Raw genomic sequence first — 20,136 nt, forward strand, 5'->3', positions numbered from 1 at the left:
ACACATTTCATTTCAAAATAGACACTATTAAGGTAAGGCTGGATTTGGGGTCACTATATTTTACTATTATCATTTAGAATATTCTGCTAGTTTATGGGATCTTCACTTTTGTCGGATTGATTGCCGCATTGGATCGCGTGCAGCGCAGAGGAGCTAGATTTGTTAAACGTTGTTGTGATAAAATTAGTTGCGTATCCAAAATATTAGAGGATCTAGGCTGGGAATCACTCCCAGAGCGAAAGTTACATTACTGATTAAATCTCTTGCATAAGTTGGAAGGATGTCTCATTAGCGGTGTTGAAAATTTATTAATAATACCACCGTACTACGGTAGGCGAATCATTATTAAAGGCGTCAAAATTAAGTGTAGAACAGATAGATTTAAAATGTCATATTTTCCACGAACGACAAAGGATCAGAATAACATTATCCGACCGCCGCGGTAGGGTCATATTTGGGTCCAAATTAGTCTGGTGTGTATTCACCCCCTGCCACATAGCCTAGCGGTGACTTGACTTAAAATAACTAACTAAATAACTAATAACTTCCTCAACGCTACCTTCTCTTTGCATACCTCGTTCTCCCCTGCCTCATTATTAGGTTTTTTCATACACCCTTTCCTTTCCCTGAAACTCCAGATATTAATTTTCCTCGGTTGCTTCTCCAATGGCGTTCTCTTACGACTTTCTCGTTCGATCACTTCCTCTCTAACGATTGACTCTTCTCATATACAGCTGTGAGATGATTCAACTTCCATTCATTCTCTCTAAATCTCCAAGTGGACGTACCACTTTTATTTCATATTTCTCTATAAATAGTGCTTCTTATTCACATTCTCTCATATTTTTTATTTAGTATTGTATATATTTTGCGCTCCACAGAAACTTAGCCGTTGAGACAAGATGATAGGTGTGAATTTTTGGCTTTTAAAATGCGGGTTTGGAGAAGAACAGGGAAGTTGAATTTGATATAAAGGGAAATAAGCGAGTAAGAGCTAGGCATGGTGGGGGAGGAGAGAAGATTTTTGAGAGAAATCCAACGGAGGCAGGAAAGATAGAGTCAGAGCGTTTTGATCGGAAATGGTATGTTGGAGACTGTGAATGAGGCGAGTACTTTAGGCAAGCACAGGGTGGCTATAAATAAGATAGGCATGGTTGGGCGGAATTACGTTAAGAAGGAAGCATCCAGATGAAGACGTTTTACTATTACCTTTAATGGTATTTAGACTACCATATACTGGAAATTAATTGACTTTTTGTTGTTTACCGTATCAGAAGATGATCTTTCTGTTGAATTAGAATCCCTTACAGAATAATCCATCACTCGAGTCTAAATCAATTAGGAAATTCCTTGAAAACAATACCCATCGACCACATTTTGAAATTTCGCCCTATCTCTGTATGTTCCCAAGACCACTCGTTGCCTCTTTTCTAACAGGTGTAAAATATCGGGGATAAGGACTGTGCTGTGTTCTCTCCCCCTACAAGTGTCTTGCAAAGCCTGATTGGTAAGTTTCCATTTACTAGGTGGCAAGATATGCGTCCCTCCAGCTGTTATTCGAAGGCCATCCAAGTTTTTCCTATTTATCGTATTAGAATCTCTGCAAATTAATTTAAAATTCCCCAAATAAAAAAAATATTCCTGGTGATGGCACCTGCACGTCATTTTCGATAGTACCTGAGAAAAATTTCGTTAAATAACAAGATTTTCTTTAATCATTTATCACATCTTTATCCGAAGGCGCAGGTGTTGACCACTCCTTTCCAGATAGAGTAAGTGCCGTTCACGAGTCGTGGTTCCTCTCAGAAGAGCTCCGATTTCAATTGCCCCTCGCCGCTCGGGTTGACAACTGCATTTCGGTGGTGATATTTTGTGATTTATTATTTTCTTATATGTTTTCTGTGTGTTCTTAATGTATTTTGGATGGGATGCGGGTTGGTTTTTAGATGTTATTTACCAATATTGGAGTTGTTAATCTAAACTGAGATTACCCTCGTTGTATATATTCTAATTTCAGCATTTAATTCACAACTATCACGTTCATTATCCAGTATGAATAAATAACAGGAAGTAAATGTAAATTTTACTTCCCGTAAATTATAAGCTTTACTTATGCTTTGCAAATCATGAATTTCAGTGAAGTATTGGTTTACACCATCAACGTTTTGTTTTCGGCCCTTTTGTTGGCGTTTTCACTCAATTGGCGTTACTTTGATACTTAAACAAGTTTAGTTTTATGACTTAAAGAAATTTATGAACCAAAAAACGAGATTCAATCAGCTGTAAATTTTTAAATTTTAAATATGCTTTTTTATTTTGGATATATTTAACTATAATTCAACAGTTCTTAAAATAAAGTATCCTAGGGAAACAATAAATCCTGTAAGTACTCACAGGGGCCGGTAAGCGCTCATAGGGGTTCCGGGAGTATATTATCTGCATAACTTATTACTGATAAAATTCTAATTCATAGATTAATGGACACATAATCAAGTTACTTCAAATGTCATAAATTCTCTTTTGTTTTCTAATGCTTGTATTAACAAATTTAATTGGGAAATTTGGTAACATTCTTCTGTAGAAAGAATGTATAAATGGTGTGATAAATTAATTTTGATTGTGGATGCTTAAGCTCTAATAAAAATAACAATAGCGTTATAATGGTATTCTATCTTTAAGAAAACTATGATTTTTAAAGAGAAAATACTTTTAAAGTGAGGAAATGACGATTTTTTCATTTTGAATTTGATTATTTTAATCGGATAAATATATTAATGGGTTGATAATATTTAAATGATAGTTCACATACATTCATGATGACGATTTGTATATATTTTTATGCATAATTGTGCGTGGAACTCGTTTAAAAGCCTCCAGATGTCTTCTCCTGGCAACGTCTATCGGTCAGGTTTGCAGATGTTTCTCCATCAGTGCCATGATATTATCATATACAAGTTCTTTAACGTCAATGGCCCATAGGAAGTCGAGATGGTTAAACTTTTTGTCATTTACGTCAAATTTCTGGATAACATTTGGAAGTTTCGAGTGTAGCTCTTCTACATCCTGAAACAAAAGAAGAAGTTAAGTGTAATACGACAACTTACAGGGTAGGCAAAGGCATATCTTATATTTCCAAGTGCATGTACCGACGACACTCAAGGGTTTTCAAACCCAATAGATGGGATTCCTCGATATGGATTTTGAAGGATCTTTGCAATGATCCCTGAAAGGTTTTATTAGAAGGATATATTGTTTTTCTTAATTTACGTATATAGTCGAATTGCTTTAAAAAATCTTTAAAAAACTGTAGCTATTCATCCTTAGTGTGAAGCCAAAGTACACTTTGAAGGTAAAAAATGTATGTGTAATAATTTATGTTTGCATTAAACTTCAAAGAAAATAACTTGTAATACAACAACTTCAAAGATTAAAAATTATTCGCCTTGACCGGGATAGCTTGTTAACAAATTAAGTTGGGTTTTAAGAAACTTAGCCGAAGGTAAAAAACATCAAACTCGTCAGAATTAAATTTATTAAGAATAATATTATGTGTCAGAGGTTAAGCGGTCTAAGAAACGTATATTCTTACGTCAACGTTGGAGAGCCAGTCGTTTTCAGCATAATATAAGTAGACGGGAGCTGTCACCAAGCTAAGGTTGTATTCCGGAGGTGTATCCTGGCCATAATCCTTGAGGTTGTCCACTTTGCCGTAGTCGTATCTTCCAAACTTCCCTATTCACAGAATAAATTCACGGGTTAATTTTGTAGGAGCCTGCGTCATCTGACAGCCTTTCGTTGTCAATGACTCGTTTTGGTTATTGATAAAGGTCTCAGATTCCATTTTGGAGTGAAGAGGATCCTTTTGTCCAAACTTCTGTCGTGACAAGATATGAGACCTTTTGAAATTTTGATCATATAAACTTGATCTTTCAGTAAAAACGTTAATGGTTTGCTACATAAAGGAAAGTCCTCAACCCAAAATGGGTTTGTTTGATATTTTAAACTCTAATGGAATTTACCCAAGAAGAATGCGATGCAATTAACTGAGTTACCTGAGTTTACTTCCTGTCCATAATGTATCACGGTCTTTGTTGAAGTTCCTGCTGGAACATGCCCAATGATAACGGGAATCATGGTCTGCAAAGGATATTAATCCGCGGTTAGTATCATTTTCATCTATGAGTGCGCAAGCAAAATATTTCGCATATGTATACCAAGGTTTTGCATCCATTGTAAATATTCATCTTTCAAAATGTGTTGGCCCTGAAAACATTTAATGTAGATGATCCGTTTTTATGGCATTCACGTTAAGTTTGAATATTTCTAATAAGAACTTGACATGAAAATTTGGCGAAACGAAAATATAGAATATGAAATATAAAAGAGGAATTAAGTACATTTGAAAAGAAGTATTTTGGTTGCAAAATAAGATTGCGCTTCAATTTTGGAAGTTTAAAATTAAAAGTACTTTTATGGGTGAAAAGGTGTAATCCGTAATAAATAGCAAGATGGATTAATATTTATAATTTAGTTATTTGGGACAACTAAACATTAAATTTAAATAAAATGGTTGACTTACGTCGTTCAGTTGTTGAGAATCATATCCGCAGAGAAGGAACAATATATTGCTACACAGTGACTGTGTGACCGCTTCGTCCTTGCAGAGAGCTGACCCCACCATATCCAGCACGTTCGAGTTGGGGAGAAATTCATTGATGCCAAGCTCATCGGCGACCCACTGTAAAATTGGGAGAAATCGCTTTAAGCCATTGAAGAATAAGTGTCAAGTGGTCTCGCCACTACCAGTAGTTTCTCTGAATTGGCATATTATCATAGGGCCATAATTCAATTTTAAAGGAATTTATTTCCGACGAAAAAATATTTTCTTTTGACGTACATATTTTTTCACGTGCTTTACCCATGCAATTAGTTTACTTTTACGTAAAAAAGTACTCTTCCTGCAGAAAATAAATTTAAGAAACTAATCTCTTTCATGATTCCTTAAAAAGACAAGCAACCCATAAAGTTGAGCTTAATGCAGCAGAAGTGAATTTATATATTTGCGTTTGAATGTATGTAAGGATTTATATTTATCATTATATTTGTTTCTCTATATATTAATTATTTGTTATGTGAATCTATAATTTGTGTATATCCAAATTTACTCTGATATTTGCATTTTTTTATATAAATTAATAATCAGTGAAATTAGTATTATATCTCATTTACTGAGCTATTCCATTCCTAATCATAACTCTATCGTATATTTTTAGGTATTATTTGAAGTTCTATAAGCGCTCTTGCCTCTAATTGGTCCACGAACTTCGCCAAGATGCTTATGGGCGTTTGAAGTCTGCTCATGTAGCCCACAGGGGCCAAGGAGAACTGAGCCAGTATCTTCGAGTTATACTCTGGCCTTAGGGAGCCCATCACGTAGAACATCGTGGTCCCCATAGAGTGCCCGACGTAGAACAGCTGTTTCTGTCCGGTTTGGTTCAGGACGTAGTCGATCTCTGCAGGGAGGTCGTACCTCCCCATCTGCTCCCATCTGTACTCCCGGGAAAAAAATAGGTAAGTACTCCCATTAAAAGAGCTTTCTCCTCAGTTACTTTCTGCAATACATATGTCGTACTTACGTACATTACACGCACTACTTACATATGATACATGTATGTCATTACTTTACATGAAATTTCGGTGGTCTTTACATCGAAAAAAAATATTTCGTGTGACTAATAACGGTTTGTTTTTAGTCATTTTGTTACTAACTTCAAATTAAAACTAAAATATGCATTACTGTTATGTCAAACATGAGAAAAATATTTTTTTTGATGGTGTACTATGATCAATGTTGGCGTTCATTATGCGCCCTCTCATTTATTTGATTTTATTAATTGCCTTCAAACATTCTCAATTCGTATGTTTTTCGAGGAAGAATTGTTTTCGTATTTCCTCCTGATAACGCGAAAGTCATTGTGTGAATTCGTCTGATACAAATGGTATGTATGCACATTTTATCGCATATAAAATTGTTTATTATGGTGAAGAATGTATTTTCGATTAATTAAATACCCATTCCATTCGAGGCATAAAATTCGAATTTATGGTCATCAGTTAAGATAGGTATCAGTTATTTTTAGAAAAATATCTTGTTATCACAATCAGGAAAGAAAATCATTACTGATTCCAATAGCCTTTATCTCTATTGAACTTTCAAAAGTATTTGTGCCTTTTTCGCAAAATACGTACTTCGGAAAGGAATTCTCGACTCAACACGTCATTGACTGACAGCCGAGTAGTGATGTCCCCATACACAGAAGGTTGTTGGGTAGTGTGGCATGTAATGTATCCTTGATATTTGAGTATCGATATCGTAATTTGATGTAAAAATTTATTAATTATAAGTTAAGGTTAAGGTGATAGCTTAGTAGGATATTGACTTGATATTGGACGACTCATTGTAGCAGATTCAAGTATGGTTGTCATGTTAGAACTGTCACTTATGTGTCCACTTCAATTGATTTTCTGGAGAAGGTGATTATCGTTCAATTTTGACTGTTATGTAGAGGATACTGTTTTTAAAAGACGCTCTCTGGAAATTTTCCTTTACCGTGAATAATTTATCACATTTGTGGTTGTATTTTCCTCCCAATAAGGTTTGTCATTTCCCAGCTGCGCAGTTTTCTTCAGTTAGCTTTGTTTATTATTTTAATTAGTTCTTATTACGCGTAAAACCAAAAAAAAATAGGTTTGGTATCAATTTACAATGCGATGTTCTTTAAAAATGAAATGTCGCACCAAATATATCTATTTACCTCCAATGTTCCCTCATTATCATGATCATTATTTAAATCCGAAAAACTGTTGATTTCTTTCTTACATCTCTTGTGACTATTTCCTTTGATATCGTAAAGGAATTCCCTCCTCCCTTCTTAACTTAAGTATTTATTCCTAGAACTTCCTAGAGACAAATTCCTGTTTAATTTCTTGCTTAAAGTTAATAAAATGTTGACTCACAGTGCATCCGATCCCTCTGGATATTCTTTACATTTATGCGCTCTATATTGTGTTTTCTTCCTTAAATATTCTGTATATTTCATTTCCATTTATTATTTTATTCGTCCATTTGATCTTCAAAATCTGCCTCCAACACCAGGTTTCAAAAGCCTACCTTCTTGGTGTTAAGCACGACAATTGGAATCTCATTTACCCTACAGTGACATCTCTAATCACAGCGCAGTGGGCAGAAAGGAGATTAGGTACATTAAACGAGCAAATTATCAGGTAATAGCTATTCAAAAAAGTCAATAAAGCTATCGTTAACTGTGTGTAAAATAAATGAGTAAATCATGAAAAATCATCACTAGAAAACGAAATCAATGAAATTCTCGAGAATTAGAAAGCCTACGTTAAACATTAAAGATGGATGGAATAAACTGATTCAGATGAATTATTTAATCTGTTTTGTCAGTATGTTGGTGATGGGTACATAGGAAGGAAAATTAGGATAGAATTGAATTAACGGTAAAAGCTTTCGCAAAAAAAGGTATCTGACTGTTATGCTTATTTAAGACATACTGTAGGTAAAATACTTGCAAAGCCTTAAATATGGAGCGCTTTATGGATCCGAAAATTATCGTACGAGGCAATAAAATTAGTGTAGATTATAGGCTTTTTAGATGTGGTAGTGAAGAAAAATTAAGGAAATAATTTGTTACAGAGAAAAACTAAAAAATAAATTTAAAGTATGGTAGGAGATAAGAAAAATTTGAAAGCAGGTAAAAAAATTGTCGGAGTATATCAAGCAAACAAGCCTAGATTTAAACGTCCGGTAATCCACAGCAGTCGTGGAGGTCGGTCCAAAACTTAAAATTTTATCTGTATATTACTTATAGAGATGCTTGTTCTACTCTTGCAAGGAAACATTTTTTACTCTCACTTAAAAAACAATAAAACTCACGTAAACTGCCAGTAAGTTGCCTCGTCTGTAGATAATGATACATGAGCTCTTGAGTAATGGTTTCCTCTTGCATTTCCCATCCAGACATCATACCCCGCATCGGCAAGGATATAAGCTGTGGAAAACAAAACGATGCGGACATTAGGATCATATTTCCTTAGTAGTCGAACTTAAATGGTGTAAAATTCCTTGAGAAGATTACCTCCACAATTTTTACTCTGTGTAACGCACATTTCTGCCAGGCGTGGCTTCTAGAGAGTAAGCGCGAAAATGACACCTCTCAACTTTGGAAAAATTTACAAAAAGTTACTTCAGTCTCCACATTTTAAAGCGTAATTACTGGGTGACACATTTTTGTTTGATAAAAACGGTAGAGTGCCTATATAACCGGTTGCCTGGTATATAAATTTTCCATCGCTAGCTCTATTAATATTTTACATGTATAACCATATGAAAGTATATAGGGCCTTATCAATATGTGTTCAGCCTCTAAGCCTTTCAAATCCAGTGATGATGCTGGCCGCTGATTCACAGCGATATATGTCACTATATATTAATTACAGATAAAAAAATTGATTACTATAAATTGAATGCATAAATAATTTCCTAGGTATCTCTCTTTTTGTTATTTAATTAGAATTTTCAAATTGTAAGTAGAAAAATATTATCTGATTAGGTTTGGCAATGTGATTACACCTTTAGAATAGGTGTATTTGAGAACATATCGGGAAAGAATGTGGCTTGAAATTTGAATCATAGAAATGTATTAACTTACATTATTATAAACTGCATATTGAACTCATATTTTTCTAGAAAGCAATCAATGATAAGACGGTAAACTAATTTCATAAGAGATGGCTGAGAGCATGAGCGCAGAATCTATGAGGACAAGTCTCAAGGAATTCGGGAATCAATCGAGGGGAATCGACGTTCTTGGGGTCATCTATCCCACCTCTCATATTTAAAAATAATAAGTGCAGGATGCGTCGTCTATTGGCTTAATCAATCTTAAATTTGCAAGATATTCCTTTAAAAGGAGTTGATATGCAGCGAATTTTTATCGACATAGATGTACAAATACAAGGCGTGTCGTAAAAAAAATTAATGAGGTTATTCATTAAAAAATTATACAAATATTAGGTTAATGCATTCGTTTCCTCTAACATTTCAATAAAACCTACGACTGTGGGATTGAGATAACCTAGAGAAAACTCCAAGATATTTGTACATTTACAAATTGAGAGTGCGAAGGGAAGTGTGTCATTTTTGCCAATGGTGCCACTTCTTCTGTGCCACTTGAAGATTTTTTATTTGGTTCTAAAGATATAAAATTTCATAGCTTGGATCAACTTTGAAAATTTAGAGGAACCACTTAGATCTGAACCCGGAAACCACTAATGATTAGCCGAGCGCTCTTCCCGCTGCTAAAGCGTAGATGTATCGAACTTTTATCTTTGGTCTTTCGTCGCTGAGATTGGAAAGTTTTTGCTCTTTATTCTGAACACAAAGTTCAGTTTTCATGTAGTGCCCCGATGGTACTGCATACCAAATCCCTTTCCTGGACCCATGATCACCCAGTCAGAAGAACTGCAAAAGAGGCCGTGCTGTAGGTAGACGGCAGGCCGGTCGGATGAGGGTTGTTGGTCCTTTCCGTGAGGAATCCGGTGCATGGTCAGCAAGTAGCCGTCCTCCGTTTTTACCTCGTGCTTCTCCACCGGGTAGCCGTAGTAAGCAATCAGCGCAGGCTTGGGAGAAGAAAATAAATAAGGAAGTGTTATTTGGTTTATTCTAAATCCTTTGTTTTGGTTGACTACATTTGAATTTTAATGGTACCAAGCAAGAAAATGATATTCAGGTTTTTTTTCATTTGTGTGCTTAACGACTGTAAAATCTGAAATATGACCGATATTTGCGATAATTTGAGAATGTTTTCTAAATTAGACCGTAGAGGTCAATGAGGATTGGTTTTAAGTGACAAAACATCAAGTATTCATTCTAATTAGTGGAAATATATTATTATTATTAGGTAATCTACCGGTTAAGATAGGTTTTTGGATGGACACAGCTACCAAATAAATATTTTGTGACTCCTAATAAAACTCAAAATCCAGCATCCTACTCTATATCAGGTCCCTCTTCATTTCTGAGTACTTTCTTCCTCCCTTCATCCCGTCCAATATCCCTATCCTGTTCCTTCCCTTTCCTCTTTTGCGCAACATTCTCCCCTCTATTACAGTCTTCAACATCCCACTGCCGGTCAAAACCCCCTTCATCCACTTTTCCTGCCTCTATAGGATTTCTCCCAACAAACCCCTCTCTTCGCCCACCATACCAAGTACTTCCTCATTTGTTTTCTTCTCTGTCCATTTCACCTTCTCCATTCTTCTCCACACCCACATTTCAAAAGCCTCCAATCTACGTCTATCCTCCTGCTTCAATGACCACGTTTCCGCACCGTACATAGCTACGCTCAATATCAAAGTTTTTACGAGTCTTTTCTTAACATCCTTACTCAAAGTCCCTGTCATTAACTCCCTCCTCCTTGTGAAAGCCTCTTAGCCTAGCGTAATTCTTCTCCTTACGTCCCTACTACTTTGAGCGTGTTGGTCCAAAACAACAAAAAAATATATTATGGATATCATAAAATGTTCGCCTTGAGAAAAAGAGAAAAAATGCTCTTAATTGTTCAAAAATATTTTTTATATTATCCCATACTTTTATTGGACGTGATTTAAGCGAAAAACTTCTTTCAATTTCAAAATCCCTTTGGGAATCATTTTCTCATATTATATTTTGATGGGCTGCTTCTCTCAGATATTTTATTTATTTATATATTAGATTTAGACTACTGTTTTCCCTGTTATCCGAGGTACTCGTACCTTGTGCCCATATGAATATGGGCCTTAGTGCGCAGTTTTCCAGTGCATCCCGCCTGTTTTTTTAATACCAGAGAGGCTCTGATCTTCGTATTTTCTTAACTTACATTGCACTTGCGCCTTTTAAGATAACCTGCCTACTTTGAACTTTATCTCATTCCTTGATTCAATTCCAATGACTCTCAAAGATTCTCGTCCTCTTTGAGTGAGCTGATTAAATCTCTATAATAATGATTAATTAGGACTAGTGGATATCCATTGAAGGGAAAATTAAGAGGAAGAAGTTACGGCAAAATTATTGTTCGATTATTTCGTTGGGCGAAATGGACAAAGTGAACCAAGATTGAGTTCACTATTCAACTTACAAGAGTATTATAAACTTCCAGTGCCCTCTGCTTATGTAATTATGGAAAACTGCTCTTGAAGTAGCCTCAGAGGCAGTTAGGGTATAACAAAATCTCATCGATAAATGCATCAAATCGTGGAATCAAGAACGGACTCCCAATTTTGTAAGATGGAATATTATTTATTCCCTTAGAATTGGTTCCCAAGCTACATCACACTGAACTAGCTAATATAGTGATCTTAACGTAAATTAGGTACAATTCCTGTCTGAGAATCAACACGACTACGAGGCCTCTGCTAACCTCCTTGCGGAAGAATTCACCGAATGCCCCTGATGATTGACAGAGCCGGAGAAGGATCGTCATTAAATTACTTAAGGTTTTATATTTACATCTACACCACTTTGTAGGAGTCTGTAAGATATAAATCCCCCAATCCGCAACATCTATCGTAATTGTCACCGCTGTTATTACTATCACATAAAGACCAGATAAAGACGGCACTTTTAGGGACTACTCAACACAAATGTGATCACTTAAGAGACCCACATCAGATAAAAAACTAGGCCGAGATGGGGTTGGATAATGCACAGGGCCATAGGACATAATTAGAGCCATAGGAAAATAAAGGCACAAAAAAGCACCGATGATGTACAACCTACAGGGGGCTATATTCAAATATGGTGCCGAACATATACATGCAAGCATGCGTCATGAGCTCATATTGAAAACCGAAAACACGAAAGAGATCCTGAAAAATTGGCTTACAAGTATAATAAGCCCAGCTCTCAAAGAAGAGGAGAAACTTATTTAGGGAAACTTCAAGGGGATACCGCTACTCCGAACAATATAAAGGATATTCACAATGATAAGTAAGGGTAATTGAGAAACGGAAAACAATTGGGGAATGTCGGACAGTTCTTAGGCCTGGCAAATCAGCTGGACACTGTAGAACAAATTATAGGAAAATAATAAATATTATCATAGAAATTTTGAGAAGTTAATTTGGATCCATGCCAACTACGTTAATTTGTGGAATTCAAACAAGCTAAGGGCAGTGTGGACAGAGACATATCGTAAACCATCATACTTGACTACCATATACATCCTGTGTGTCCATTGAGAAAAAACTAATTAGATTCCGATGGACAGGTAACTTCGATCAGGAGCCGAATAAATGAAATGGCCTCCAATTGGCAGATGGGTGGTAAGAGGCCATTCATAAAATCAAAGTATCCAAAATAGCATCAGCATATACATGTATACTACTTCGGTGAGGAACTGGAGAGAACCGGAAGAGGTTATAAAAGAATCGAGGCAAAAGGTTGAGGAAGCCAAAGCTCGATTTCGGCAGTAACACCATTGAAGAAATATATTTTGATAGGCACCTTTTTCTACAAAAATCAGTAAACTGCAGTCTCGTTTGGCGAAAGAATTTTTTGCCACGATTGATTATTATTATTAAAAAATACACATGTGCTAATGGACAGTGTCAGGTGGCACACAAATCCCAAATAATCCCAAAAGATAATAGATAAACTCAGACTTCAAAACACAAATTTCTTTAACAAAACAAGCTAACCCTCATGATTATAGTTCAATCGCATATCATATCCTGCATAAAAAGATGAGTCTAAAACTGCAACGTTTTTTCAAGAACCAGAATTTCAACGAAATTCAAACTTCTCATTACTAAACGTTGTCGTTCTGCAGATAATAAGATACGTTTTTAACAGTTAAAGTATCAGGCTCTGCTCCAGGTCAGTCATCTCTCTATTGAACCTCTATAAGAAATTAATGTCATGTTCCTTTTCATCGCTGGCAGGCTTTATTTCTTTTGCAAAATTCAATTATAAATAATGGTCGTACAAAGTCGAGAGAAGAGTTGTCAAGAAGTAAATTGGGTAATCTTTTCATCAAATATTGTTTTTAATTTCTAAGTACGAGAATTATTACAAAATTAAACTCTATTTGAAAAGTGTATCCTGAAAAATCTGTATCATTTGTCATCACCAACAATGAATCTCAGGGATATTGCTTTGAAAATTGTATCATATGTATCAATAGGCCTTGTTTTAGTCTAACTATACTCCCAAGACGTCAATCAATTTCTGCCCCAAAAGTACAAAATTCTAGTAGTGTTAATGATATCATTACGATTGTTGTTGGGAAGGAAATCCTATAAATAAAGTGCTATTTAGAATTATACAAATATTATCTCTATATTGCATTGTGCGAGCGTCAGAGGAGCGAGTAAAACGAAAAATAACTATTGATAGGCGATAGATTTGAAATCAGAGGTACAATAGGAAGACCAATTGCAAAAAAACAATGAAAATATACTCGTTTTTTTCATTTTTGTATTTGCTATTTGAAAGCATACAGTAAACGAGGCAAATAAATCAAAATTCTTTTTATGGTTTAATCAACGCTTATGTAATTTCGAAATGGCAGTTTTATAAAGCTGGGTTGACTACTCCTCTGACTGTTGGACATCAGAGGTACAAATGTTGGGCATCGGAGTTACAAAGGATTTCCGCTTCGGAGTCGCGAAATAGAATGAAGCGGCCGTGAAGCAGGCTCCCCCCTCGAAACCTCGACATAGCCAGTAATCATGTACTCACTGTGTCCATGTAAACGTCGGGAATATCCTTCTCCATGCCTATCTGGTTCGATGGCATCGCTGATGACAGCACCACGAAGGTGGCGAGAATTAGAAATAGCATCTTTACCATTCACTTGTTTCACATAGAATCAGAAGGATGGAGGCACGGACACTTTTATTATGGCTTGAGAGCGCGTTCATCGGAACTGATCGGTCTATTTTTCCTTTTGCTATCGTTTCCTCTTGAATTCGGTTCTTATCTTAAGGGGTCCTAATCTTAAGCGATTCATGATGAGTCTCACCAAAATGGTGTTATGCTTCTTGGAATTGGTTTAGTGCTGTCCCATTCATTTTGTTTGGGAACGAACAAAGGCCGGAGTTTTTAGAATCACTCTGAATCTGCTTATCTATCGTGAACATCTAGATCAAAGTTTAACGCGGCCTTCCTCCATCACGATCGATACCGCGGTGAAACCATTTTTCAGTAGCCGAGAGTTATGAGAGGTAGACGGAATATTTTAAGACAATCAGTCATCCACAAACTGGGCTCACGTCGTTGAATGATCCACCGTGTTAAATTCTTTTGAATATCCTATGGCCACATGAGTAAACTGGTAAAGGGTATTTTATTTCTGCCAATAGATACTATCGGAATCCCTCCTTTAAATAGGATTATTACATTAATAATGAGTAGATAGATGACCTTATGATGTTTAACTGTTCAACTTGTCACTTCGTGGAAAATTTTCATCATTCAAGCATTGATTTGAATTGATAGCATTGCCATTCCACTTATTAATTTTTATCCCCCACGATCATGGATTACCACTGTGTGACTTCAACAGGAGTCATCATGTATGTAGTATCACGTGATAATGTCATACAGCGATGATGCTCGGGGAAATGCAAAATAAAATTGGGAAATTGCAATGTTTTCGATTGTCCCTACGATTATTTCTTTCAAAGTATCGGGAGAACTTACTGTTTATATGCATATTATTACTTTCTTCGTTTCTTCATTTTTTCTGCTTGCCTTCATTCTCTCTAAAAATCATAATCTTTTCCTTTTGCTACCACGGCCTTCAGCATGCCAATACCTTTCAGTATATCCTCCATCAAATTTCTCCGCCTTATTTGATTTTCGTCCAGAAACTTTCTCGTTTTGCAAACTCTATTATTAACCTCAGCCTTTTGTCTTTATATCTGAACGACTTATTTTCTCCTTTATCCACAACGCTCATATCTTAAAAGACCCCAATCCACGCTCTTCCTTTTGCCTCGAAGGTCTTACATCCTTGATGCGCTTACGCTCCATATTTAAGTCTTCACTTATCTTTCCTTCAGATCTTTGCCCAGTATACTCTTCATCAGTTCCCTTTTTGTGCAAAAGTCTCATTTAATAACTCAGTTCTTCCCCCATTGCCTCCACTATTATTCTTCTTTCCCTTAAAATACTTGCCAAATGCAAGAGATATAAGCTGAACTAAAATCCACCTGCTCTAGTTTATTCAACTGGACATATCCAAGTTTTCTGTTAGCCTATAGAAATGCACCTTCACGTGCGAGCGACTCATTCCGTTGACGAAAAGGGATTATTTGAAAACTCAAACGTACATATCATGCACGATTATCTCTTCCTTATTTATCAATTACTATATCACAGCTGAGGTGATCGATCGAGTAATCTTCAAAAATTTGCTGATAGAAATGTCAAATTTGCAAGGGTAACTTTTCCCACAGATGTGTTATAATTTTTTCATCATATTGCAGTATTTCCTAAAATATCAAATAAAAAATGTCTAATTTTATCTGCTCTATTTTTCTCTATATAAGCTTCATTCTACATTTTTATTGGTGAAAATTGCCGAATTTCTAACTTCCTAATTGGTCGAAGGTATGCTTAGAGAACTAGAAACACGTCGGAAATTATGCAAAAATTAAGTACCATATTAATTGTTTTTATCTTAAGTTTGAAAGGATAACCCCATATTAAGGAAATTTGTTCTACTTGAGTATTCAATTAAATAAATTTATTTGTTTTTTGTTTCTATCTTTTTCCATTATCAACTGTTTCCATGCACATTGAATAGGTCAGCTCAACAATGGCAAAATGAACGCTAGAATTTATTGTATTAATTTGGTCGTAATGTATACTTTTCTATTTTTCTTCAGGACTAATACCTACAAGTAATGGAATTTATATGGAGACAAGGTGAATTGCGATAAAAATTATCATCCTCTGGTTCGTAGATGGTATCGCTGTAAAAGCAGAAACACGAGATATTCTGCGAGAAACTGTAAATACTATGGACCATGTACTCAAGGAATATGAGCTTCAACCAGAAGAAAACTAAAATTTTTGTGCGTCGAAGAAAAAAGCTATAGGCAGATAACCCAAAACGAGGAGTGAAACTAGACTAGGTGTCATCTACCTCGGTAGCAGTATAAATTGCGGTGGAGGAAGTTCGTCCGTCATCAAACGAAAGATGGCTTAGATAGACAGATATATGAAGAAGAGGTATTCACAATGTTCAAAGAACCTAAGGTTGCAAGCATGGAAAGAGTTCGTCAAAGTGCACTTATGGAGTGTGGCAAACAACGGATCAAAGGCATGACACATTGGAAAAGTAAACCTGCGAAGAATAAAAGCCTTTAAAACTTGATCCTGGGGAGAATGCTGAAGATAAAATGAATAGACGAAGTGAGGAACAGTGGTGTATGTAGAAGAATAGAAGAGATAAGGAATATATGGAGAACTCCACGACAAAGAAGAATTAGATGGATTGGACCCACCTTGACATACAATAGATAAGTTACAAATATAAAAATAAAAGGAAAAATTGAAGGAAATATCCTGTGATGAAGGCCAAGAAACAAGTACACAGTGCCAATTTACTAGGGGCAATCAAATGAAAACCGAACATTAGCATCAACGTGACCGTGGAATGGATTTGGACCGTGGGTCCAAACGGAACCTTACGGACCGTGAGTGGTCACTATGCAGTTCTCCTACCACAGTGATGGCAGTATCGATACGTAACAACGGTGTTGCCCACCTTCGGTGCGGACTGTGTGTAATGGCGGGTTCAGTTTTCAATTGAGTGGCCCTCATAGAAGGACGCAAAACAGAAAAGCTATCAGGGAGTGATGGAATTACCACTGTACAGAGAAGAATGAAGGGCTATAGTAAAACAATTTTAGGATTAAAATTCTGATGGAGATGAAGTTAATTAAAATTCCTTTTATTTCTTTTGGACAGAAAACAATGTCGGTTAATAATGCAACTTTCTAAAAGTTGTGGTCTGGATTTGAGTTAAATAACCACTGCAACTCTTCCGCTTTAGTCTATAAATTCATTTCTGTTCGATATGCCCAATTGAAATTGAACTCATTTTTTTCAGTTGAAATATTTTCAATGAGATGCAATCTATTTAAATAGCAATTTAGGGGTGACATTATGATTTAAAAAGTCGTTCAGTAAAAAAATACGATATCATTACTGCTAATGGAAATTCGAGCCTCCAAATTGCATTCAAACGCAATGCTAGGCTATTAGAAAATTTTTGCTTATTTATGGGATATTTTATGAGTCTATCAAATGGTTTTAATACATTTTATTCTCTAGAATCTCTTTCAGTGTCTCTTCATCAAGGACATAATTTTGTCGTAGACCAGTTCTTTAGCGTCGATGGCCCACAAGTAGTCAAGGTGGTTGAAGTCCTTATCGGTGACGAGGAATCTTCCCTTCGCGTTCCCAAGCTGTTCGTACAGCTGTATCACGTTCTGATATCATGTAAGAAAAGAAAAAAAGTTATCATTAGAATTTTTTGTCTGGAATATCAATTCCTCCCCTTCCCTAGAGTTCTAAATAATGCGGAATTTTTAATTGGCCTGTGCTCTGGATATCTTTCCACTTGTGATCTCACAGATGTGGGGAGAAAAAATATATTTAATTTATTAATTTAGCCTGTTAAAAATAAGGTGGGTATCGCGGTCATTCGCTAACCTATACCGAAAATTAACTTACCAGCCACAGTAATTAAAGTCATCCAAAGGCTGTTTTGATAGGTGAGGGTAGAGCTCACCCAGTACTAAGCCCGACGGCGTGTGAAATTCACGCATGAGGTAAGGAGGGGCCGTTCCTCTCCCTGTCCCTCCTGTGGTTCCCCAAGAATATCTGTTGTCCGAGAAATCACACAACTTGGGTGAAGCCGTGTAATTGATACCCAGAGGCGTCCCCGGGAATAAAACCCGGGCCCTTTGGTCAGTACTACAGCGAGGTATTAACTGGACCACCACCCCAGAAAGTCAAATACAAGGAAAAACGCTTCCCCTACCTTGTATAAGGAAAAACACTTTCCCATCTTTAGTATCAGCACCTTGATCATTACAGGCAAGGCTTCCGTATCGTGTGTACCTTCTGTTATCACTTCGAAATGGGATGCGAAGTGAAGAATTATCTTGCTTTTCACCGCGTTCGTTGTACCACTGCTGACAACAGTTTCGTAAGCATTTCAAACGCTAGATAATGTGTAGTCAGCACATTGAGCGACTGGGGAGTTACCGGTGGTAACGCAGCCTTCGCGTCTGTATTTTGACCTGGTACATTTTACTTCGAACATATACTAAAAATGAAGCGATTGGTAAATCCAAAGTAACAAGTTTATTGTTGCAAATTGAATGCAAAGTTACATTAGAGAAAGTTAACTGGAAGCATACTACGGCTTGAGGCTAACATTTTTGAATAACAGATTGGTTGGAAAGCTTTTCCAGTTAAAAAAAGAGCTTATCTTTCAGTTACAGGAGGTTATTTTAAGTTCGAAAGAGCGATTTTCTGCCAAAGTTTAAAAACGCAGTCAAAACCCGAAAATTGATGGGGCTTAAGGATAAATAAATGAATTTGAGGGAACCGAAAGATATTTTTATCTCACTAATAATTACTAAAAGTAATGAGAAACTTGTAAGGGATAAAATTATAGCCATTGCCTTGAAAGAATAGACTAACTGACTCAAAAGGGTAAATTTGGTGTAAATGAGTCAGAAGTAATGTTGAGATTCTTGGGAACTGATGAATAGCGTTAAATTTCTCCCGTTAGGAGGTACGAAAAAACGAGACATGCATCATACTCTCCCACTATTATCAAAGATATATTTAAAACCGCATTCGGGTTACGTATACCAAGTAAAAATGTCCATTCTAAAACTTTCAGGATGGCTTAAACATTCCTGCTACTCACATCTTTGCCGGATAGCCAGTCGTTTCCAGAGTAGTATAGGTAGACGGGTGCAGTGACCAGACTAAGGTCATAATCTGGAGGAGTGAATCTGTGGTATACGAAAAAGTTCTTCAGGCCATAGTCATACTGACGGAACTTCCCTGTAAAAAGATATGATAGTTATGAGTAAAATTGTAAGATATCCACTTCTTTACATTTGTTGAAATTGGATTAAATGACCATTATTTTCAGCGGAGGAATTTTCTTTGTTGTCGTGTGCGTCTTTTGTTTGACCTGAGCTAGAAACGAGAAAGAGAACCATTTTCACTTTACAGTTATTGAATTGTTTTTAATGGATTTCAAACCTTGCAAGCCGTGATTGCTGCTTTCGGATTGCGATGCAAACATAATTTAAGGTAATTTTGTGTGTAAATCGTGGAAATTTCTGGTTGCAAGGTACATTGACGTGTTCTGCAGTACAATGTTTCTGTATTCTATGTTGTTTGTTTCTATGTTTATGTCGGCATTATAGGAGACAATAGATTAATCTTTCCATGCGTGAAAGTCGCACTTCAGATAAGATATGGAATTTCCTTTCCTGGTTGTGTCTGTGGTTTTCCAGCAATATTTGAATCCCGAAAGAGCATACAGCTTGGCTGAAACTCGACCTCACCCGGATTTCAACCTGGCACTCTTAGGTCGGAAGCTCACACCTCATCCCTGCCACCATAACTTCCCAATAAATTTGGGATTTCTGATTGTGAAAATATAACTTAAGAGCGTTTGATCAAATTTGCATAATGCAAAATCATAATTTTCATTGTCATATTTATCATACATTTTTTGCATTTCAGAATTTCGTCGATGCTATGATGATGCTATCTCCTGTAGTCTGAAGCGAGTAACTCGTATTTTATGTTCAATGATATCAATTTATCGCTGTATACCATTTAAATTTCACTAGGAGATCAGGTGGTGTGCGGGCTTTCGATGATCATGTAGTTTTTTTTTGATCGCGGCTCACGTTTATTGCCATTTTAACGCAGAATTGCAATTTTTAATGGTATGAAATACCTTAAATAAGCTTTTTTAAGTGACTAAGTGTCGTTCTTTCGTTGCCCTAAACCACTCCACA

General features: G+C 36.2%; 2 protein-coding genes across 2 annotated transcripts in view; both read right to left on the reverse strand.

Moving 5' to 3' along the window:
* Positions 1-2,904: 2,904 nt before the first annotated feature.
* On the reverse strand, positions 2,905-13,906 carry LOC139698022 (lipase 3-like). The gene is made up of 8 exons (XM_071596879.1): positions 13,805-13,906; positions 9,507-9,705; positions 7,961-8,075; positions 5,305-5,548; positions 4,580-4,738; positions 4,053-4,137; positions 3,590-3,732; positions 2,905-3,063 (listed from the first exon to the last, which is right to left on the reverse strand). The coding sequence occupies exons 1-8, from the start codon at positions 13,904-13,906 to the stop codon at positions 2,905-2,907; spliced, it is 1,206 nt and encodes a 401-aa protein (XP_071452980.1).
* Positions 13,907-17,418: 3,512 nt separating this feature from the next.
* LOC139698024 (lipase 3-like) overlaps positions 17,419-20,136 on the reverse strand; it is a 65,985-nt gene continuing 63,267 nt past the window's right edge. Inside the window, exons 7-8 of the mRNA XM_071596881.1 lie at positions 19,023-19,162; positions 17,419-17,568 (exon numbers count right to left, since the gene is read on the reverse strand). Coding sequence (XP_071452982.1) covers positions 17,419-17,568; positions 19,023-19,162 — 290 coding nt within the window. The remainder of the gene's footprint in view (positions 17,569-19,022; positions 19,163-20,136) is intronic.

Source organism: Hetaerina americana, unplaced genomic scaffold (genome assembly GCF_022747635.1).
Source record: "Hetaerina americana unplaced genomic scaffold, ioHetAmer1.1.p SCAF_8, whole genome shotgun sequence".
Classification (NCBI taxonomy): domain Eukaryota; kingdom Metazoa; phylum Arthropoda; class Insecta; order Odonata; family Calopterygidae; genus Hetaerina; species Hetaerina americana.